A 22,060-nucleotide genomic window follows, 5' to 3' on the forward strand; every position below is an offset into this window, starting at 1 on the left:
AGACACAACGTGATCGATTTGAACGCATAAGAAGAAGTGAAGGGACCATAAGACTTGTTCCTAGTCACTAAACACAATCTAGATAGGAATTATTGGTTTATTGGAGGGTAAAATGAACCCCGTGAGAAAAACTCAATTTATAACCAACAACAACAATTTACCGTTACTCTGACGTAACCCATTGGTCAGAGTGCACGGTCACTACATAGCGACGCTCTGCCAACCTAGTCGCCCCATGTAAGGTAATCCAAAATCCGGAATCCAGATTATTTTTAGCCTTTGGAATCCGGAACCAGCGAATGGAATTCGGACCATCAGTATCCCTACCCCGTCATGCAAAATTAGAAACGGGGGTAATCACAAAAATAGCCATAAGCACTTACGGATTTCAAGGGATAAAACAGTATGATGAAGATTTGAACAGGAGCGCATAATATGATTTAAGACATTTTTTAAAACAGATTTATTTTGCTTATAGCTGCTACAATCTCTATATTTTTTTATATTCTGGAAATTGGCCAGCTGTTTGTCTGACCCTCTAGTCCTAAACAGAGAAAGGCAATTAACATAAAGGACAGGAACACACATAAAGAAAGTAGCCGTTACAATGTTAGCAGGTGCTTAAGAGTTTCCTCTTCTTTCATAGCCAATGAGTGGGGTATATCGCCGGTCACAACAGAACACCAGAAATACCGGCACAATACACCACCATCGCACGTGAAAACATAGGAACAAAATAACAATCAAAGAGGCCAATCTAGTCAGTTAGATCGTGGAGTTATGAATTATTGACTAGCTTGAAATATAAAACACCAGTTTTAGCTGCTTTCAATAGTGTTTAGTTCTTGCTGACCGTCGTCGTTTCGGGTCGCTTGGTAAGTGTTCTCAAATACTTGAACAAACCAACCTTGACAAAAGTCTAGTGTTTGGAAATTATTTTTAATCTTATCCCTTTTTTCCTTAGTAAGCAAGAAAAAAAAATGGACTCGAGGACGCGATTGCTGGCGCTTTTAGCGGTTTTGTCGGCGATTGCGGTGGTCAGTTGTTTTCCTGAAAGGAAAAAGAACACAAAGACAAATGACTCAGGTTAGTGAGAAAGATTCACCCAAAACCCACAGTTGTGGGGTGAAAGAGTAGTTATCCTTGGAAAAAAAAGAGAAAATGAATTCATTTGGAAATACTTTGTGACGCTTTATTATCGCCACCGCTCCTCACCAAAAAAGTTCACTGCTCGTCTTTGACAGAGCAGCTAAAGAATACTAAAATTCAAATATATTGTTCATCAAAGGTTAAGCTTACTGAACTTGGAGCTTTTCACAAATGCACCAAAATTTACCATATAAATATAAAGATACTAGAATAGTGCATGCCATTGTTTTACTTCCTATAGTTTAAAAACTCCACTTGTTCTTCATGTATATTTTACAAAGTATGCTATTTAAAAAATAAATTGGAGAAAAAAAGGGTAAGGTTTTATAATGGTTTGATCCTCGTAAGCGAGTTTCCACACTCTGTGCATAAAACATGAACTGAACGGTGGTTGGGTTTCAGCAAAAAGACAGTACAAAAACATTAAATATTCATTCGATTAAATTCAACTTTCTATAGAAAAACATATGTTAGTAGTATTGCGGCTGGAAATATTTGAGAACACACTTTATTGGAAATTATATTCAGAAAATCCATTATTTATCATGACTTGCCTAATAATACACATCTTCTTTCTTTATTACTTTCACTTCTCTTTTACTTACTTAATAAATATAATAATGGAACACTAGAACAATTGAACAGGGAAAACGACGTTGCAAGATTTAACTCGATTAAAAAAGTACTACAAAAGTCTAAGGTTTCGAAACGAAAGTACCCGAGTTTTAGAACTCAATTTTGGACGAGCAGATTGATTACGTTTTACACATCCTCTCGCGTTTGGAATAAAAGGTCCAAGCATTCCTACCAAGTATTTTTCCGTTGTTTCGATGCAAGAAAACAAGTGTTCCTTGGGGGTTTACTAAAGTCGCTCGACAAATCCAGCAAGTCGGCACAAGCCATGTGTCATGTCGCCAAGTCATCGGGGCCAGAGAGGCAGGCAGAGTTCAAAGGTCAGCACCATCACCATGGAAAGCCCTTGTCTTTTTGTGTGGTCCAATCTCTATCATATATCCATGTTATTTACTTATAACTTCCTGAATAACATCGAAGTGTATGCGCTTTAAGTTTACATTAATACTTTGCACGAAACAAAACCCTTCCCGACATATCTTTGTTGTCTTTATATAATTATTGTAATGACGTCTAGATCTTTTGCATGGGAAGCGATTTCTTTCGCATTTAGCACTTCTCATAATATTAATGTAATAAACTAAATAATCAGAATCCGACAAATAAAATGTAACTATTTTGCTTCGTTTCGTTATGTGTTGCTAGTTGCTAATCTCTTACACTTTCTATCTTCCCTCTTTCCTTAGTTCTCTATTTTTGGGGGATCACAAAAAGATTCAATAGGGTTATCCTTTCAGGCAATAACCTTTTCTCTTATTCTGCCTTTAGTGGGAGCGAAAAGACAACAACCCTGGTACCCAGTCTTCCACTATCCTGCGCCTCCTCCTCCACCACCACCGGCGCCAGGCCCCCCCGGCCCAGACGGACCAATGGGTCTTCCCGGGCCTCAAGGACCCGACGGCCCTAAAGGACCTCCTGGACCCCCCGGACTTCCAGGCCCTCAAGGAATTCCCGGCTATCCCGGTGCACCAGCAGGACCCCCTGGACGTGATGGCCCAATGGGACCCCCCGGACCGTCAGGAGGGCAAGGACCCCCTGGTGACATGGGATCTATGGGACCAATGGGGATGGGAGGAGGTGTTGGCCCATATCACATTGGCTGGGGACGATAAGAATGGAACGGAATGCTGGAAATGGATTGAATGACAGCCACAAACAATGGCACGATAGTAGGAGCTGTACATATAAGGAAAGGAAAGAACTATCTGTTTAGACACGATTCAAGAATATTATTTCTATACAAATCAAGAACTACTAGCCTAACCGAAGGATAGAAAGAAAACCAGCCATTGAGCCCTTTCTCAAGAAATGGAAATTGAGATACAACAAATAGTTTATAAATAATTATTCAATATATTTTTATTGTTATTTTCCAGAACTGAATGTATAATATGATAGTACGATATTCAAGAGACTACCAAAAATGCCTCCACTCTTAAAATGTGACTCATAACAATAAGATAATTAGACTATAATGGACTTTTCAAGCGTTTACATGACTCTCTCGTATTGGAGATTTATTTTTCAATAAAATTACCATAGTTTAAATAAAGATGTGTATGTCGTCTGTACTGCCACGTTCTTAAAGTACTTGTTTGTTTACTCTTTTTGAAAGAAAACAACCTGTTTATTTTTAAGATAAAATATGGGATATAACCAGGTGACGATGGGAGCATTTGTCACATTCCTTTCCTCCTCTCATTTCAAAATATTTTCCCCTGTGTTTGTCTTTAAATCGCGGGACGCAAAATATTGTCACAGCTCAGGGCCGTATAAGGGGGGCACTGCGGGCACATGCACGTGCAACTTTATGACGGATCTACTATTCATTTGTTGGGAAATATCATACAATTATTTCACATTATTAAACCTGCCCCTCTTTCTAGTCCTCTTTTCACCAGTTAATGTTATTAATTAACTTATACGTTTATCAGAACACAAAGACGTCAAGCGTAGTGCCTCGGCGCAAGTTGGCCAGTACGGCTACCCCTCTCAGGCAGCATCATACATTGGCACCCAAGGAGCATCAGGCGTTGATGGACCCCCGGGTCTCGCAGGACCACAAGGACCGAAAGGCATGCCGGGTCCCCCAGGGCCGCCAGGACCACCAGGCGCAATCGGATGGAAGGGTAACCCTGGAAACCCAGCCGGTCCCCCCGGACTTGATGGACCCCCCGGACCCCCCGGTCCTCCAGGCCCTAAAGGCTGGCCCGGTGTCCCAGGCCCCCCTGGTGCACCGGGTGCATATGGATGGAAAGGTTACCCGGGTAACCCGGCAGGACCACCGGGCAGAGACGGCATTCCTGGACCCCCCGGACGTCAAGGCGGAAAAGGTCCCGCTGGTATACCAGGTATACCTGGGCCAGGGGGAGTCGGCAAACGCAGAAGGGAAATCCGCTCATGATCTGGTAGCCGGACAGTCAACGTTTATACTGTTTTCGTCCGAGATGTTTCAAATGTTTTTTTTTTATCATTCAACTTTTTCAGCAGTTTATTTTTCACACGCGAGAACTTTTATAATTATCATTATTAGTTTAAAACTTTTGCTACTATTACTGCTTGTTTAGAACTCGGCGCTATTAAACTATTCTTTTTACGTTTTGTACACATCACCAATTATTTGTATAGATTCTCCTTGTTAAAGAGTATTTTATAGCAAAACATCGTTTTTTTAAGGAAATATTTAATGTTTTGAAGAAACAAATTAATAAAATAAGCAGCTATATTACACGAATATAATGTTTATCTACACGCGAATTTATCTCTGGTTTGTTGTCTCGCGTGTCTCTTTTATATCTTTTCAGGTCAATTATACCAGTCAACTTGAGTCTGCCCTGAAGAAGTCTTATTAAAGACGAAAATTTGTCAGAGTCGATTTCCAGTTATTGGTGTATAGTCAACTTCTCCCAGTATACCTCATTCTGCTTCATTTTCGCGCGTCCTAATAAATTTCGCAAAATTTTGAAAATTGAGCAGATAAGGTACCTATGCTACAAAAGAACTACATTTAATAACTGCATATTAACCTTCTACTGGTATAGAATCTAGGCGAAATTTAATTCGACCGCAATTTTTACCCCTTTCTATCCTCTCTCTTTACTGAGATGAGCAGCGTTAGCGAGTGGTTGGTAAGGAGGAGCAGGCTACACTTATTGGTATGAGAACATAAATATAGAATTGATTCTCTTTCTCGGATGGTCCACTAGGTTGACGCATTCCCTTGGCAATAACCAAATAAGCATTTGTGGAGGGCGGGGCAAACAAGTTTTCGATAGAGGTGATTCTTGGTCCTCTAAGACGTCTCACAATGGAGGGTTTTCGGTAGAGAAGTCGGGGGTTATCTAAAACATTTGATCGGACACTACCCAACAATTTTTCAGAGGCATATCCAAGAATTTTAATAGGTAGAGGCTCAAAAGGCCCTTATTTCTTTTCTCTTGTACTGGAAGGGAGGGCAACCCCTTTGGGCCCTCCCCCTGGCTCCGCCCCTGCTTCATGAGCCTTGGCTACTCTGATCGCATTTCTCCCTCAGTCTTTTTCCATGGTCCTTCTACAGACACTACTATCCGGGCACAGGTCTGTCCGCCCTATGCTCATAAATGGTCACATGGAGATGTTCTTGGCAAGTTCTTGGTCGTTTTATCGATTTTTGGGGAAAAAAAGAAAAACAAGTTTAGAAAAATTCCATTCTTTTTCGAAATTTAAGCTGCACCAAGATTGGCTGCACGAAGGCCCCGTCCCCACGTTTCCGTTGTTGTCGTTTGAAAACGCAACATTTTTCTTACGGATCGGGTATACACGTGAACGCGAAAACGGTGACCGAAAACGGATCGATTTCAATCCTCAAAATGATCTCCAAAGTGGAACAATTTGAAAACAATACCCTTTCGATATTTTTTCTGCTTTAAGATTTGTGCACGCTCAATCTCGGTGCTGTGGGGACGGGCGAAAACGGAGGAGAACCACGGGCAAACCAGACGAAATGTTCGTGTATCGAATATTATCTTTAATTTGTGTACTGAATATATCTGTTATAAAGCCAATTTATTGAAGTTTTTCGTAGATTGATCTGGTTCCGTTTTAGCCGTGATTCACAACAGTTTACGCGATTTCCCTCCTTCATCTCTGTTCACGACATGAGGGAGGAAAAAGCCTAAACGGTTATGAATCACGGCCAAAACAGATCCAGAACCATTTACAACAACAACTTCGAGAAATTGGCTTTATTACAGGTATATTTGGTACACATATTACAGATAATAATCGGTACACGAACATTTCGTCTGGTTTTCACGTGGGAGAACCTTTCCCTCTCCGCGCGCCTGATTTTTTACTGATTATTGAGGAAAATACCCATTAGATCGCGCACTCCTATTAGCAAAGAGGGCGACTTGGGCAAGTCTAGGTCTAAGGTTACTCAAAGGAGACCTGGCAAATACCAAGCAACAATATTCAACACTGACAGAAGTCCGTCTTTAGAAAGACTTTTTCAAGATAGAAGGAAAAGTCTTAATAAAGACGAAAATTTGGTAGAGCCGATGAATTTGGTATTCATCGACCTAGCGTTTTACTTATTACTTATTAAATATAAAGAACTTATGCCTGACCTTCGTGCGTTGGTCCGTTAGCTCAGTCGGCAGAGCGTGGTGCTAATAACGCTAAGGTCAAGGGTTCGAGACCCTTACGGACCAGCATAAATTTTTTTTTTTTTTGCTTTTAGGATTTTGGTAAAAGTTCAGAACAAATAAGATCTACTTTCAAACCTTGTCATAAAACGTTGTCTCCCAAAAACTACCATTTGTTATAAAATTGAAGTGCCCGAATAACTCGATCTTTGAGGTTTCGAGTCCACAGTTGGTAGCCGGATTTCGTGTAATTGATATCGATTGAAAATCATATAATTTTGCTCTTATTCTTCAGAGCACACATTGTTTCTCTTTTATTTGAGTGACCGTTCGAAAAGCCCATATACTCTATAAATAAAACACCTCCACATGCCCCTTTTGCCCTCATTAACTAGTAAACTTGACCCCAAACAGTTCGCCCTTGCAGGTAGATCAACTTCTCAAGCGTTAGTCTATTTATTACATCTCGCATTAGAAGCGCTGGATAATGGCAACTGTTCGCTAAGATTCTTTTTTGCAGACTTCAAAAAGGGCTTTGATATTATTGATCATCGTATCTTGCTAAGTAAGCTTTCTAGCTATGGGTTACACCCCTCCTTAGTCAGGTGGGTTGCCGCTTTTCTTCAAGGCAGGTCACAGAGTGTCCAAATTGCTAACTCGTCATCAGCTTGTAAATCCCCAAATGGTGGAATTCCTCAGGGAACCAAATTGAGCCCCATTTTATTTGCAGTTATGGTAGATGATCTAGTGCGCGCCTGGGGTCCTAGGGTGAAATACGTTGATGACTTATCTATTCTAGAAATAATTCCTCGCAACGCTCCATCTGTCATGAGACATATGGTAAATAATGTCAACAATTTCGCACAAAATAATAACATGCTGTTAAATCCTAGTAAGTGCAAGGAGATGCGGGTTGATTTTTTACAGTACAATAGTTCTCAGTGCCAACCAATAGCGGTCGGCGGTTCCGTTATTGAGTCAGTCACCAGTTTCAAGCTTCTCGGTGTGTATATCTCTTCGGACCTTAGTTGGTCATCGCACTGTGACTATGTGATCAAAAAGTCAAACCGTCGTCTCTATGCACTCAGAAAACTAAAATCTTGTGGTGTCTCAGAAAGGGATTTAGTGTCTGTGTACTGTTCTCTTATAAGGTCCATCTTAGAGTATGCCTGCGTTGTCTTTTCCAACCTTCCGCAATACCTATGTGCTGCCTTAGAAAGAATTCAAAAAAGATCTCTAGGAATAATTTTCGGTAGTGGCCTTAGCTACGAGGACGCCCTCGAACGCGCATGCTTGTCTTCTTTAGAGGCGCGGCGTCACATTGTGTGCAGAAAATTCATAAGCAATATCAAACAGGGGAGCGTCTTATACCCCCTAGTGTCAAGCAGACTTATATCCTCCAACTCGCCATACTCCCTAAGATCTAAGCGCTCACATAGTGTGGTTCCGGGTCGCACGGACCGTTTTTCCAAATTCGTCTCAGCGCAATATGCTGGGGATTTAATGTTATTATGAATTATGTATGGTGTAATGTATTTTGTAGTTAGCTGACCCTACCGGTAATTCAGTTGTAAAAGAACTGCAAACGGTTGAAATAAACGAGCATTATTATTCGTAATGTGACGCACAGCGCGCCGGCGATGACGTTTGGCAGCGGTGTTGATAGGTCTAAGAAATCCAAGATGGCGGCATGTGTAGCTGGCACACCTCGAAGAGTCAAGTCCCTTTTGTCGAGTTTCCTGCATTCTCCTTCTACAAACGACCACCAGAGGTAGCGTATTTTCTCATTTATCCACTGTTCTAAATTTTGTGTCGGATCGACCACCGAGAATGCTTCATCGAATGAGCAAATTGAGTTGTTTTTCCATTGAGCAAAAATCTTTGTAAACATTCCTTGTCTACATGGTTTTGCCTTACATTTTATCCCGTTGAATGGGTGCTTTTACTTATAACGTAGATTTCCCCTGAAATATTTCGTCTGTTGATTCCGTGTATCGATAACTGTCTTCGTTGTGTCTTGCTAACCTTTGCGATTCATTGTTTGCGCATTAGTTGCAAGTGTGTTTTACTGTAGTTTAGGCTTAACCAATTCTTTAAAATGTTTATTCAAGTAAAGAAAAAGAAGAGACAGACGCTGGTTGCGAAGAAAAGAGTGGAATGTACAAACAACGAGGAAGAGATGCTTTTTGGAACCGCGTAGAGACTTTCTCTGTATCCTTCAATTCAAAACTTACACACCAATTCCATATCACGACAATAATTTGAGTGCAAATCGCCATTTCCTTGTTTTTAATTAATGCTGTGGTTGCAGCCTAAATTAGGTATGAGTAGTAAAAGGCTTTATTTGTTTTTTCAAATGATGAGTTGCAGTTTATTTTTATAGTGTGCAACATCCACATAGTATTATTTGTTATATAATTATTAATGTAAAATAGTTTTCCTTAATTGGGTCCGGTTTTCTAGTTAAATATAATAAAATTGCATTGATGCTTGATTCTGTGACTATGCATACACTGCCAATATTGTAGAACCATCATCATTTTCTATTATAAAATAACTCAGATATTATTTATAATTTAATGATGCCTAACACATTTGAAAGGCCTCATGTTTGTGAAATAATATGATAAAAGAAGTATTATGGTTATTGTAAATTTTTTTACTTTGAAAATAGGTTAACTGCTCTGTTACTGAAATATATATTTTTGGTGTATTTTCTTTAATGATTGCTATCCTTTCACTTGGTTTGCCAAACCTATGGAGCTCTCACCTCTGCACTGTGCCTTATATGGCTGGGAAAATGCTGATGTAGATATACTGCAGTGTGTAAGCTGCAAGGCCTGCGTAGATGCCACAATGTCATCAAATTGGGACCCTGAAATGTGTAAGATACACTGTAATGTGTAAGCTGCAAGCCTTCAGAGATTCCAGAAACTTATCAACTTGCCTATTATATTTATTGATAATGTTTTTGCTTTTGTCATCTATTAATAGACTGTTTTCATGATGTTGCACGCACATCCAAAATGCCACATATTGCCGGGCCACAGCTATGATCCAAAATGCGGACAGAGGGGAATTTGACTCTAGTGCCAAAACTCCGCCAAAAAGCACTCTGGCATCATTTTCTATAGCTTCGTCTGTAAACTCCACTTTGTACGCCATTATAGATCAGCTGTGGCCCGCCAGTCTGTGGCATTTTGGATGTGCGCAACATCGTGAAAATGGTCTATTGTTTAATGTCACTAAAGTAAAATAACACAAAGTTTTTATGAGACCAGAATCAGAGATGGAAAAAAATAGCTGGTCACAGAACTCACGGAAAGCATATTGGCACAACACCCACCCTAACCAGTAACTAATTCATTAAAATCATGTTACATCACAAAAGTGTATTTTTATTGCATTTAGTCTGAAAGTTTTGAGCTTCAGAATCTTTGAAATGTGGTGAATAAACTATATTTAGACTGTATCAAATTCCAGTTGCAAAGACCTGCCTGCAGTTGAAAGATTCACTAGTAGCAGGGCACACCAAGTTTTGTCCTTGGCCAGACAACCCATGTCCAGGTAATACCAGCTGATCCTGCAGTGTAAAGAATGCCAGTCAGCCCACATTTGTTGAATGGAAAGCTAAATGAAAAAAAAGGTTTTACCTTAGTAACAAGCTTGTAACAACTGCTCACTCAAAATTTTACTGTTTACCAGAGTCATTTCTTGGCCTCCCAACAAACACACCGGTGCAGTGGAAAGAAGATTTTCGCATGAGATGCCAGGCCTTGCTTGATCTTGGTGCAAGTCTTCCTCTGCTTGACTCTCTCACATACAAGGACATGGTAATATGTGTCCCACATTGCATAACAACAGCAATTTCTTCCTGGAATAGTTTGACCCTTGCACATATAAGTAATGGTTGAAAGCTAACTTCCTTAGCATGACTTTTGTTTTTTCTTTAGCAGCAGAGTTAATAAGCCAATTTAAAATTTATTTCTTGTCAATAACATAAGGGTCATATAGCAAAAGGGGTGCCAGATCATGTCCAAGAATCATCAGAATAGAGCATTTCTTGGATATGTAATGTGTTGTCTGTTAAATTTGAGAAAGGTTGCTACTTAGCTACTAATTACCTCATACTTCATTTTTGTAATCAGTTACCCAACTCTGCAAAGGCTGCTAATACTGTCTCTGAGCAAGCCTGACTCACAACATTCTTTGTGGCTGTCAATGCAGCAACTGCATGGAAGTTCTTCCACTATCTCTTAATCAGAGAAATGTTTTACCTAACATGTGTTGTCGAGCATATATTATATCATGAGCATGGGAATCTGGGACCACTCCCCACATTTTCCTATACAAAATAAAGTTGTGCATTGTACTGTATGCACTAACATGGTAAGGGTGGCATGGAATAAAACTAGACATTTTAAGTGGCTATTGTTGAACAATTAAATTTACACCATCCTCCATACTGGGTTGAAAAATCCTATCAGGTTTAGTTTTTATTTTTAGTTTAGTTTTTAATACTTCTAAATGCTTTGTTGTTGACAGGATGAGGTTACAGAAGATGGTCTTGAACAGCTGCAGAAAGCCTTTCAAAGCTGTGACCAAGGCATGATGGATGAGGAGGACATGGAACAGGCAGTCAGGACATCCTGTGTTGTTGCTCTCTGTGGATGGAAATACAGGTGCAGTGTTACCACCATTTGTATTGTTACCTGGCCACTCCAAAAAGTCTGAATTATGTTTGATTATCACACTAATCTTTTATCATGATTATCATCTCCCTATGAAGTTACTTTATGATGATTTTATTCTATTGTGTCCTCAGACCATCTGATACTGACGCTGATGGACATACCCTCTTCTGTACCATGTGCCGCCGAGAGGTGGGCCTATGGAATTTCAAATCTCTGACATCACCCTCCCCAAGTGCATCCCCCTGTAGCAGTGGAAGACTGGATGACCCGTCTGGTCCCCTCGAGGCCATGTCCATGTCAGATGACATAGTGACAGATAGCTCCTCTCTACCTGGGTCAGAACGGCTTATGCCTCAGGATTCTATGGAAGTAGCTGTAAGTCAGGTGAGGTGCAATTAGAAATTGATGTGTGATTTCTTTGTTTTGTGCTGAGAATGGTTGAATGTCTGCTGAACACATTAGCTTTCCTTATAAACTGTCAGTGATATTGCCTAGGATTGGCATATTAATATTTCAAGTCACACGTAACCACTCACTGGTGTGACTAGAAGGTCTGTACCCATTAGGACCACTCTAAACTTGGAATTCAATAATACAGATAATTTTTGTTTCCTGTTTCTTATAGAAAAAAGGGTTCATACGTTCACCAATAGGCTTAAAACGATCACGTGACACAGAAAGCTCAGGGCAGGAACATGAAATTGACACAATTTCAGACAGTGAGGAACATAAAATGGAGATGGAAATGAAACACAGGCTTCAGGGAGAAGAGGAAAGCCCTCAGCAAGACAGTACACAAGGTTTAACCCATGCCACAAGAGAAGAAACTCAGGACATGCGCACTACAGACTGGGCTATGGTAGTGGGGGATAACCAATCAAAAGAAGGACTTACTAGAGAGCTTCTGCAGTTACCACTACATGTAAGACCACTGTCTGGGCGGAGCAGCCCTATCTCTGGGCGGTATGGGTCCGAAAATTTGTCATATCGGTCACCACTGCATCATTCATTGAGCGATTTATCGGATAAAGGTCACTGTGAGTCACTTTGTGTTGAGGTAGAGGATGAAAGTTTGACAGAGAAACTACAGGCAGTAGAGTCTGAGCTGGAGTTCATGAGCGGGGGAAATGATTCTTCAGATCGAGGGGAATATACACCTGAAAGGAAAAGGATACGCTTGCAGGTGAGACCCATGCTCATTAAAGAGCATAATCAATCAAAATTTTATATCCGAGTATAATATACTAATAGCCTGGGCAATCCCATCTTGAGGCAATTCCAAGTTGCGGACATTACATCCAGAGACACAAACTGAAATTTTAAAGGCTCTTCAAATAGGCCAGTGAATAAAGGTAAAAGTATAATCAGTCAATAACAATGATATTATATAATAATAATATGATATGAATTCTGATTTGAAAAAAGATAATATATTTACCATTTGTAGATTCTACAAAAGGAATTATCCATTGTAGAAATTACATAAATGATATTGCCGATATACAGTTACAAATTTGGGACTCTTTTTAAATGATGGATCTTGTAACACTTTTCTAAGGAAAGCTAAGTTGCCCTCCTTATGCAAAACCCCTCGTTCTTGTCACTGAATTCAATCAGTTATTTATTTGCTTGGTTTTTAAAATTTAAACAGATCAATGCTGATTAAATAATTATTTTTATGACAAAAATACCTATTTTAACCATTTTTGAATGCTGCTAAAGAGAGGTTAAGTGTGTTAAGTGTCATTGAGCCGTATGAAATGTGTGTGCCCCAAATTTTCAAAATGTAAATGTTTATTGTAAATTTAAAAAAAAATCATGATCATCTTGCATTTCTCATGTGAAATTGCCCCTTATCATGAGTATTGTTATTAATTAAAAGTCAACTTGTCACGATTCTGTTGTGTAGGACATCGAAAAGGGCACTTTCAACCCAATATCCGAGCACAGGAGCTGGTGTCCATGGGTTACATGTAGTGTGAAAGACCGTGGGCGGTCAAGCAATGACCAAGGGACTAATGTCGGCTGGAAGATGCTCCTACACACCATACTTCCAAACCTTGGATCTGGCAAAGAGCACTCTTATGTTGAGGTAAGTAATCAGGCAAAAAGTACTCTTATGTTGAGGTCAGTGATCAGGCAAAAAGTACTCTTATGTTGAGGTAAGTGATCAGGCAAAAAGTACTCTTGTGTTGAGGTAAGTAATCAGGCAAAAAGTACTCTTATGTTGAGGTAAGTGATCAGGCAAAAAGTACTCTAATGTTGAGGTAAGTGATCATGCAAAAAGTACTCTTGTGTTGAGGTAAGTAATCAGGCAAAAAGTACTCTTATGTTGAGGTAAGTAATCAGGCAAAAAGTACTCTTATGTTGAGGTAAGTGATCAGGCAAAAAGTACTCTTATGTTGAGGTAAGTAATCAGGCAAAAAGTACTCTTATGTTGAAGTAAGTAATCAGGCAAGGAGCACTCTTATGTTGAGGTAAGTGATCAGGCAAAAAGTACTCTTATGTTGAAGTAAGTAATCAGGCAAAAAGTACTCTTGTGTTTAGGTAAGTAATCAGGCAAAAAGTACTCTTGTGTTGAGGTAAGTAATCAGGCAAAAAGTACTCTTGTGTTGAGGTAAGTAATCAGGCAAAAAGTACTCTTATGTTGAGGTAAGTGATCAGGCAAAAAGTACTCTTATGTTGATGTAAGTAATCAGGCAAAAAGTACTCTTATGTTGAAGTAAGTAATCAGGCAAAAAGTACTCTTATGTTGAGGTAAGTAATCAGGCAAAAAGTACTCTTGTGTTGAGGTAAGTGATCAGGCAAAAAGTACTCTTATGTTGATGTAAGTAATCAGGCAAAAAGTACTCTTATGTTGAGGTAAGTAATCAGGCAAAAAGTACTCTTATGTTGAGGTAAGTGATCAGGCAAAAAGTACTCTTATGTTGAGGTAAGTAATCAGGCAAAAAGTACTCTTATGTTGATGTAAGTGATCAGGCAAAAAGTACTCTTATGTTGAGGTAAGTAATCAGTCAAAAAGTACTCTTGTGTTGAGGTAAGTGATCAGGCAAAAAGTACTCTTATGTTGAGGTAAGTAATCAGGCAAAAAGTACTCTTATGTTGAGGTAAGTGATCTAGCAAAAAGCAGACTTTTGTTAAAACTATTTTATATATTTTAGTAAGTGTTTTATATTTTTCACATTGTTTTAATCTTACGGATTGCTTTCGGCAGCCAATCACTCTTTTTTCGTTTCTAGTCGCCCCCACAAGACGCGTGGAAATCTGTACGGAGAGTACTCAACGAGGGCTCCTCGTCTACGAGCTCGCGAAGTGATAACCACAGCAAATGATCGTGGGCGACATGGGAAACGCACGATTCGTTTTGTGCCATCCGGTTAGTATCCTACCACACGCGCAGATTACGCATGTGCGGATGCGCATGCGCGATACCATAGATATCACGGGACAAGCAAGAGACAAAGAAATGCTAAAGCTATGGAACATTCTAATGCTGTTAAGAGGTTTTTTTAAATAAGATTTTAAACCTGAAAATTGTTTATTGTGCTTAAGGGACTTAATAAAACCAAAACCATACGGATAAAGAAACATTTCTGGCAGCCAAAAAGTTGTCTGGAACGTACTCCGCAGTGGTCTGCTGGAACTTGGACTGGAATCCGGAATGGACACTTTTCTAGTGCACTGAGGAGACAAATGACACTGGGCAGTAAGAGGCAGAAACATTAGTATTAAAGGCAGAAAAAAACATAGGACATCTGTGGAACACTACTGGCATCCGTTCCACACTCTAAGTACTGTATATCTCCGATCAAAGCAACATCTATCGGTTGTACTCTGTTGGCTAAAAGTTGTATACTGTTTATTCGTCTAGTCTTTCATTATAAAAAAAAGCCAAAGAGAGCAACAAAATCTAGATGATAACTTTGAGATGTATATTGGCAAATGAAACTTTAATAAAATAGAAGGATTTACGTACAATGTTTCCAATGATACGTACGTATCGTACATTATAACAATGAGTTTTTATTGAGTGCAAATTTTTTGTCACAAAAACTGAGTGGGTCATGTGTCAACCTTGGTTGAGGCATACCTTGCATACATCGCTTATCGTTTAGTGGACCCCTATGGCTAAGCACTACAAACATGCAGGCATTTTAGAGCTTCCTTTGGCGCGTGTTCAGACACGCCATTGGAACGGAACTGCAATAAAATGGAGGCTGTCGATCAGGGACCCTCGACCCTTGTATTGGGAACAATTTCCTTGCAATAGGTCGAGTAAAGAAGTTTTATTCTATATCAAATGTTGAGATAGGACTGCCGTCAAATTCCAATTGGCTTATGAATAATTTCATTTTGAAGACATATTATTACGCATGAGCCTTGGAGGTTTTATATAATATGATTCTAGGTGTGGCAAGGGTCAGTCCTTAGACATGCACCAGGTATAACCACAAGCTCTTGAAAAATCCACGCCATTTGTTTGCCCCTTAGTTGTAATTTCATAAGTTTACGGATAGCTTTTGTCGGGGTTCAAAGTGTGGCTTTTCAGAGGTACAACTAGTAGAACTATGACTAACGCAGAATTCCTCGATGGCCAGCTGCCAAATTGGCATATTTCCCTTGCTTAAAGACATTCGGCCCGTGTCCTGACCCTTTTAATCTTTATCTGGAGTTTACACCTAACGGAAATAGCAATCCCCAAACAATACGTAAATACGTTGAGAAGCTAGAAAACAGGTCGCGATCCCTGTGCCGAACGCCCTGGAATAGAAGCACAACGGAACATAAACATACAACAAGGATTAACAACAATGATATGGAACAAAAATAATAAGACACAGAGAGGGTGGGTGTGCGCAAGGGTTAATGTGCGTCAAAAGTGGAATTTGTTCCTCCGTGTGTTCATCTTGTAAGTGTGCGTCGTAAAAACCTTAGCAGGGAATGCGAGTTGTTTTTCGCTCAGCTTCACCCTATTACCCGGGTGACGCGCAATTGAGATTTATGGCGATGTGAGCAAGTGATTCCAGGTTGGGGGAGAGGGGCGGAGTGTTAGTACCCCTGGTGTAACCCCCCTTACCCTCGTGCAAACAAGTCAAGTCTGACAAGACGTGATGTTGTCAGATAGCGCTATATCTCATAATCCGTCCATAAGTAGCCTTGCCCAGCACAATTAGCTCAGTTTGAGGTGAGGTTCTCTATGACAAGAAATCCGCCCGTCAAAGATGAAGACGTTTGTGTTTCTAGTGTTGACTGTTCTATTGCTCGTTACAGTCCATGGAGGGTTAGTCAGAGAGGTGAGAACTATTTCCTTGTATATCCTTTTCAAATAATCAAATAAAAAGCATACTGGCCCAAACAATATGTTTTGGTGGATTTGCGCAATACCAGACAGGGCTCTGTCTTAACAATTTTTGTGAGACAAGTTTAAGTCATTCCATTTATCATTCCTCTCGTTATTCAATACAGAAGCGCGGTATTCACAACCAGCCCAGAACCTGCCTGAGGAACCGCGCAAGCTGTGACCTCAACCATGCGCACTTTTGCTGCTCTGGCTATTGCACTTGGGTCTGGCGTAAAAGAGATCACGGTGGCTTGAGGTAAATCTCACACGCATACATAGTGGAGACGCAGTCATGCTGGTTTGCGGTATGTCTCAAGCGCGCATGTGCTGCCACAAGTATCTTGATCTGGCATAAATGCGATCATGGCGGTTTGTGGTATTTCCCGGACAAACATGCGCAGAGCACATACATTATCAGAGGTGTGAGCCTGATCATTTTGAAATTTTGTACATGATAGCGGCAATTTAAACAAAATGTGCAGGCCCGTACCCAAGATATTTCATGGGGGGGAGGGGGGGGGGGGGTGCGAAATCCGAAAAAGTGGACCTAATTTTTTGGGGATAGGGGGGGAGGGAGTGAGTTTTCTGATCAAAATCTGACCACCCCTGAAAGAACAAAAAAGGATTTTTTTCTCATTTGCAGTATTTCCACGAGACGTTTATTATCGGATTTGGCTACAAGTCTGACTTAATATAATACCAGAGTATTATAGTTTTGTCTACAAATAGCACTTCTATTGAGAACCGAAAGTGTACTTTCGGCTGTTGTGGGGGTGGGGGCCTGATGTGTATGTGTGTAACCCAATTCAACAACATTTTCTTTGTTTCACCCCTCTAGAACTGCCTGTTGGGTCAAGCGTGGATGAGTGAAGGCAGCGTATACATAATCGCTTTTGAACGTTTCAAAGATATATGCAACAATAAACCGCTACAAAATAATTACAATAATGAGCAATTTAATCATCATCAGTAATAATCGCTGAAAATTTAAAGCATTTGTAAATTGAAATCACGCTTTCGTGAGTTGTGCAACTAGGTGTGTTATTAAAGCTTAGGGCTTACATATTTTCTGAATGTTGTTGCCGCAAGTCCCGTCAGCCTCCGCGGTAGAGTTTTACTTAATTTTGGGAAATAAATTTTCCTGTGATCTCACTACCTCGAAACTCCTGAGAAGAGATATTGAAAAAAAAAACATATCGGCTTCTTAGCTTAGGGCAAATCCCATCAGCTTTATTGAACTCTTTTAGAATTTGCAAACTTTGTTATGGGCTTCGGGCTTCTTAGATTATGTAAAGATTATGTACAAAGGCGGCGCAGTAACACATTATCCGTGTAGAGGTGGAAAACATTTTGAAGCTCTAGCATGATTCATGGATGCCGTTTGACGTGTTGGGATCGTACGGTCAAATTAGCTATGCGATCGAGTGCGATAATATGGACCCCCCCCCCCCCCCCCATCCCAGAAACCTTCTGAAACCTATTTAGCCCATAACAAATGCAAACACAACACAAGGCAACCATCCTTCGTTTTTACCTTTATTCTAGAGCATACATATTACGAGAGATGATTACAAAGAGACTGTGTCGAGACTGTGTATGCCTTTGCGAACACCACCGTTTAGCCGACGCCGCATAGAACGTCTTCATAGGGTGGTAAGCTTGGGAAACTAGTGCTGTAGTAAACAAGTGTACTATGTCCCACAACTAGTGCTGATTCTGCACACATAAGCTGGATAAGCTAAGGCTCGTTACAATCACAAAGCAGAAACACACCGGGGTGGAGTTTTTCTTTCGCGATATTGAATACATGAAAACGACGGAAACATCAGGAGTAGCTTACTCCAATCATCTTCTTCTCAGAATCCAATGTTCGAAATGTTTCCCTGTTGTATTGTACTCTGGCTCAAATATTCTCCTGTGTTTCAATCACATTAAGAGCCACGCCCATGTTGGCATTATCCATGGCAACAGGAGGCTCTTCAGGTCGGCAGTTGAGAGCCAACTCGAATCCACGCCTGAAGTTCTGATTAAGAGTCATGTAAAGGCATGGATTGATGGCGGCATTTGTCGATGCAAGGAGAAATGAAAGATGACGGTACCACCATTTGAAAATAGTAATCAATCGTCCCTGGTACCAGCCCTTGGCGATATGGTATACGAAAAATGGCGCCCAACACAAGCCAAACACTACAATGACCATTGCCATCATTTTAGATGCTTTCATCGACATCTTGCGGGATCTGCGGCGGTGATTCATCGCGTTGGCGCCGACAGCGTCTTTAGCGCGCATGCGCAGTCTCCATCCTATGATGCTGTACAGTGCTATGGCTATGCTCAGCGGTATTACATAGCAGAATATGCCCATGACCGTGACACCGATGAGGTATATTGTGTCTCTATCAGAGTCATAGCAATAGCCGTCCTGCTTGAAGCCAAATTTACGATTGTACGCCAAGGAGATGGGCAATGCCAGTGCCAGACTAACTGCCCAGATGATACAAATAACTGTCCTGACTATGCTGTTGGGGTAGCGAAACAACGGCCTGGTGATTGCTAAGTAACGGTCCGTCGCTATGGCAACCAGACAGAAGGTGGAGCAGGCGAAGGATGTGTAGAACGTACAAATAATTGTCTTGCAAAGAACCTTAAAAAAAAGACACAATGTTACAAGATTGCTAAATAATCATGTTTTTACCCGGCCCTTGTCGCTGAGTAATCAAATGAAGATCATCTGATTTTGGGTTCACGTGGTCGCCTCACCACAAGTTTTCATTTATTTTTACCTCGCCTATCGTCCCCGGGATCCATTTGTACAAGCTGAAGTAGCTCTGTAGCGAAAAGGGCACGCAAATTATCGTAGAGATCAGATCCGAGCACGCCATGTTGGCAATGTAGAAGTTGATTGACGTATGCATGGAGGGCGTGACGCGAACCACGTGGACGACAAGCGCATTACCGCTGACCGATATCATGAAAGTCGTGACAAAGCCAACAGTGATGCCAACATCCCAAGAAGTGCCACCGGGACGACTGCTTCCTGTGTCTGAAGGAAATGCAAAAGCTGGCGCGATGGTACGCAAATGAAAACAATACCTATTTTTCACACACAATGTATAATATTCAGTGTTATTTTATGTATAAGTCAATGCTGGGGAAAAAGGAAAATAGTCCTTCGTGTTCACGTTATCGTTCATGCTACGAGGGCGTTCGTCTTGGCGTTCTGAGGTGCCTAGTTTTGATTGTCCTTCTTTCCTTGAAAACTAACAAACGCTCTCTGACGATGAACAGCTCAGCCTTACTTGTTAAAATAAAAATAATGCATTGGATTGGCCCTCAAGGGCCTCAAGAGTGACGAGAACATAGCTTGCGTAACGGCTCAAAAGGAGAGGGGGATTGGGCCGAGCAAGCCGTTGACGAGAACAATAAAATGTTTTGAGGGCTATGTCACAGCACAGGCTATAGGATAATCGTCACAGCAATATTCTTCAAAATTTAAGCAGGTGTGTTCCAATTGGTTGATAGGGGAGGCGAGGTGTGCAGTGAAATTACCCACTCTTTGGGTCGCACGCAAATCTCCCCAGGCAATAATTTTAGTCTATTACTGCAGATGAACGCTGCAGGACGCTAAGCTTCGCTGCCGGAAATTAAACAGAACATATAATTTATTAAGGAGTTTTTCGGGCATAAAAAAAATGTCGATGAGTGAAACTGTGTTTCAAACATTTCGCTTATTTATATTTAAATAAGCGAAATGTTGAAAAAGAGAATTGACTTTTGCACAGCGCCTTGGTAATGGTCGATTCTGTCAATAGAAAATGAAATGGGTTACCTGCTAGCAGAGGCCTCTTTTCTCTGTATTTCGCTGGGCTGGAGTTCGCGAGGAAAAGATGAAATGGGCGACATATACATTGAAATAAGAAAACTTGGAAATGAGGAAAAACTACTTTGTTTACAAACATGTCAACAATTTGGCTTGCCATTTGACTAGTGACTTTGTGTGATTCAACTTATAATACTACCTTTCTCAACGTTACTTACATAACATACTTGAATAGGGAGGTTTTGCAACTATGGTAGATTTTACTCGAAATAATAGTGTTAGAATCAGAGAAATATAAGTTCCGAAATTAATGTTTTGCCCATGAGTGAAGTGGCAAAACAGATTATGACACGGAAACCTCTGGCGTTTTGGGGGAGTTTTGTTATCACTTACCGTTTTCAGATTGCCCTTGCGTTATTGTGTTCGTGTTATTTCCATCAGAAGATATAACCTCTAATGAGGATGGCGAGCCAGACCTTACGGACATGAAACAGAAAAAAACTACGAGAAAGAAGGCCAGCCTAATTTTCATCCTGAGTGTAAGTGAGACTTTATTTTTCAAAGAAGCCTCTAGAGACTCTGCCTTTTTTCGGCTTTTTGGTATTAGGGTGATTCTATTGGTTGTTCATTTATTGGTGAAGCAATTACTTTGGTCTTCTTTAATTTGACATGAGGGAAAGCTTGTCATGAAGAGTTGATTATCGATAGGTTGTGGGTACCTTGGCTTTTAATTGAGTTGAGTCGCGAAACCCCCGCTTAAGTTAAAACCCTCGGGAATCGTGCGAGTGGTAAGAATGTATATTGGGCTAGATATAATTGTCCTTTATTTTTAGATGATTTTAAATTGAACACTGTTTTAGGGATCTTGCAAATGCACAAATGCCCTTATGAAACTTTTATCCCATGCTCTTATGAAACTGTAATCCCTAAATGGTAGGGGGGAGGACATGTTCCCTTAAGAAAATTTCGGATTTTTTTCTCCTGGGGAGCCCAATAACTTCAAGAGACTGATTTTCTTAGGGGCTTGCACCCTCAGATTTCACCTGCATTTACCGGAGTAACCCTCCCTAAGGTCCGCTACAATAAAACACGTTCAGTGCCACTGCTTGCCAGGAGGTACCTTAAAAGATAGAATGGTCCGCTAAATGGATAATACTGGACTAACGGACGAGACCCAGCTTAACAATTCTGGCTACGGCTTGCATTTGTGATATGTTCAGTCTGTATGTTTAGCACAAAATTCTATGTGGGGAAAGTTTCGAGTCATCTCCTGACAATTGGATCATTTAAAATGAACCAAAAGGATCGAATTTCACCCTCTTGGGACTACCTCAATAGAATGCGCATTCATTTAGGGTTGTTTAAGGAGATGCGTCATTTCAGGAACATCCTGTTAGTTTAAAGAAAGGCCTTATCGTTGTTTTATACACATAAAGTGAGCCTAAAAGTAAATCATAAAAAGCTTTTTAACAATTACACAGCAGAAAGAAAGATAAGATATGTCGCAGATGTCGGATGGTAAAATTAAACAAAGAACGACACACCGCGAGGCAATAAAAATCGACCTGGACAAAATTTACTAAAAATGGAAAAAGTCCCCCCCCCCCCCCCCGAAATAAAGATTGTTATCTTGACTTTTGTATAAACCTTTCCAAATTATGATTGAGAAAGGTGTTTCGCTTACCTTTGTGCTAAGCTTAGTGACACCACGAAGAGTAATGTGCAAAGTCGTAACTCACTTTACACTTCTAACTTTCGCTTTGCGACTTTATCAGTTCGTACTTGCGACTTTATACTT

At 40.5% G+C, this 22,060-nt stretch overlaps 3 protein-coding genes and 1 non-coding gene across 6 annotated transcripts; 3 read left to right on the forward strand and 1 right to left on the reverse strand.

The window, feature by feature from the left end:
- The first annotated feature begins 557 nt into the window (after nucleotides 1–557).
- On the forward strand, nucleotides 558–4,510 carry LOC5517116 (cuticle collagen 34). 2 transcript variants are annotated; one of them, XM_048729806.1, is made up of 3 exons: nucleotides 558–875; nucleotides 965–1,086; nucleotides 3,717–4,510. In XM_048729806.1, exons 2-3 carry the CDS (start codon nucleotides 981–983, stop codon nucleotides 4,184–4,186), a joined length of 576 nt encoding a protein of 191 aa, XP_048585763.1. In that variant the 5' UTR covers nucleotides 558–875; nucleotides 965–980; the 3' UTR covers nucleotides 4,187–4,510. The 2 variants fall into 2 exon arrangements, with proteins under 2 accessions (XP_048585763.1, XP_048585768.1); XM_048729811.1 differs by lacking the exon at nucleotides 3,717–4,510 and adding an exon at nucleotides 2,551–3,334 and having other exon boundaries at nucleotides 840–875.
- A 1,890-nt stretch (nucleotides 4,511–6,400) lies between these two features.
- Trnai-aau lies at nucleotides 6,401–6,473 on the forward strand. Its single transcript has one exon. It is a non-coding gene; the product is annotated as a tRNA-Ile (tRNA).
- A 1,569-nt stretch (nucleotides 6,474–8,042) lies between these two features.
- On the forward strand, nucleotides 8,043–17,507 carry LOC5517117 (zinc finger C3HC-type protein 1-like). Of its 2 annotated transcripts, XM_032387245.2 has the most exons (13): nucleotides 8,043–8,178; nucleotides 8,519–8,618; nucleotides 9,141–9,291; nucleotides 9,891–9,974; nucleotides 10,113–10,240; nucleotides 10,953–11,089; nucleotides 11,233–11,485; nucleotides 11,727–12,284; nucleotides 13,011–13,193; nucleotides 14,341–14,477; nucleotides 14,654–16,395; nucleotides 16,568–16,698; nucleotides 17,281–17,507. In XM_032387245.2, the coding sequence occupies exons 1-10, from the start codon at nucleotides 8,048–8,050 to the stop codon at nucleotides 14,431–14,433; spliced, it is 1,818 nt and encodes a 605-aa protein (XP_032243136.2). In that variant the 5' UTR covers nucleotides 8,043–8,047; the 3' UTR covers nucleotides 14,434–14,477; nucleotides 14,654–16,395; nucleotides 16,568–16,698; nucleotides 17,281–17,507. The 2 variants fall into 2 exon arrangements, with proteins under 2 accessions (XP_032243136.2, XP_032243135.2); XM_032387244.2 differs by having other exon boundaries at nucleotides 14,341–16,395.
- A 455-nt stretch (nucleotides 17,508–17,962) lies between these two features.
- LOC5517118 (allatostatin-A receptor) lies at nucleotides 17,963–21,470 on the reverse strand. Its single transcript, XM_032387169.2, has 2 exons — nucleotides 19,226–21,470; nucleotides 17,963–19,086 (listed from the first exon to the last, which is right to left on the reverse strand). The coding sequence occupies exons 1-2, from the start codon at nucleotides 19,412–19,414 to the stop codon at nucleotides 18,346–18,348; spliced, it is 930 nt and encodes a 309-aa protein (XP_032243060.1). The 5' UTR covers nucleotides 19,415–21,470; the 3' UTR covers nucleotides 17,963–18,345.
- Between the last annotated feature and the right edge of the window lie 590 nt (nucleotides 21,471–22,060).

Source organism: Nematostella vectensis, chromosome 1 (assembly GCF_932526225.1).
Source record: "Nematostella vectensis chromosome 1, jaNemVect1.1, whole genome shotgun sequence".
NCBI classification, from domain to species: domain Eukaryota; kingdom Metazoa; phylum Cnidaria; class Anthozoa; order Actiniaria; family Edwardsiidae; genus Nematostella; species Nematostella vectensis.

Coding starts and splice junctions, on each gene's coding strand:
- LOC5517116 (XM_048729806.1), top strand. CDS start 981: ATGGACTCGAGGACGCGATTGCTGGCGCTTTTAGCGGTTTTGTCGGCG. Junction 1,087..3,716: donor CACAAAGACAAATGACTCAG/GTTAGTGAGAAA, acceptor TACGTTTATCAG/AACACAAAGACGTCAAGCGT.
- LOC5517117 (XM_032387244.2), top strand. CDS start 8,048: ATGACGTTTGGCAGCGGTGTTGATAGGTCTAAGAAATCCAAGATGGCG. Junction 10,241..10,952: donor CTCTCACATACAAGGACATG/GTAATATGTGTC, acceptor TGTTGTTGACAG/GATGAGGTTACAGAAGATGG. Junction 13,194..14,340: donor AAGAGCACTCTTATGTTGAG/GTAAGTAATCAG, acceptor TTTCGTTTCTAG/TCGCCCCCACAAGACGCGTG.
- LOC5517118 (XM_032387169.2), bottom strand. CDS start 19,414: ATGATATCGGTCAGCGGTAATGCGCTTGTCGTCCACGTGGTTCGCGTC. Junction 19,087..19,225: donor TCCCGGGGACGATAGGCGAG/GTAAAAATAAAT, acceptor CTTTTTTTTAAG/GTTCTTTGCAAGACAATTAT.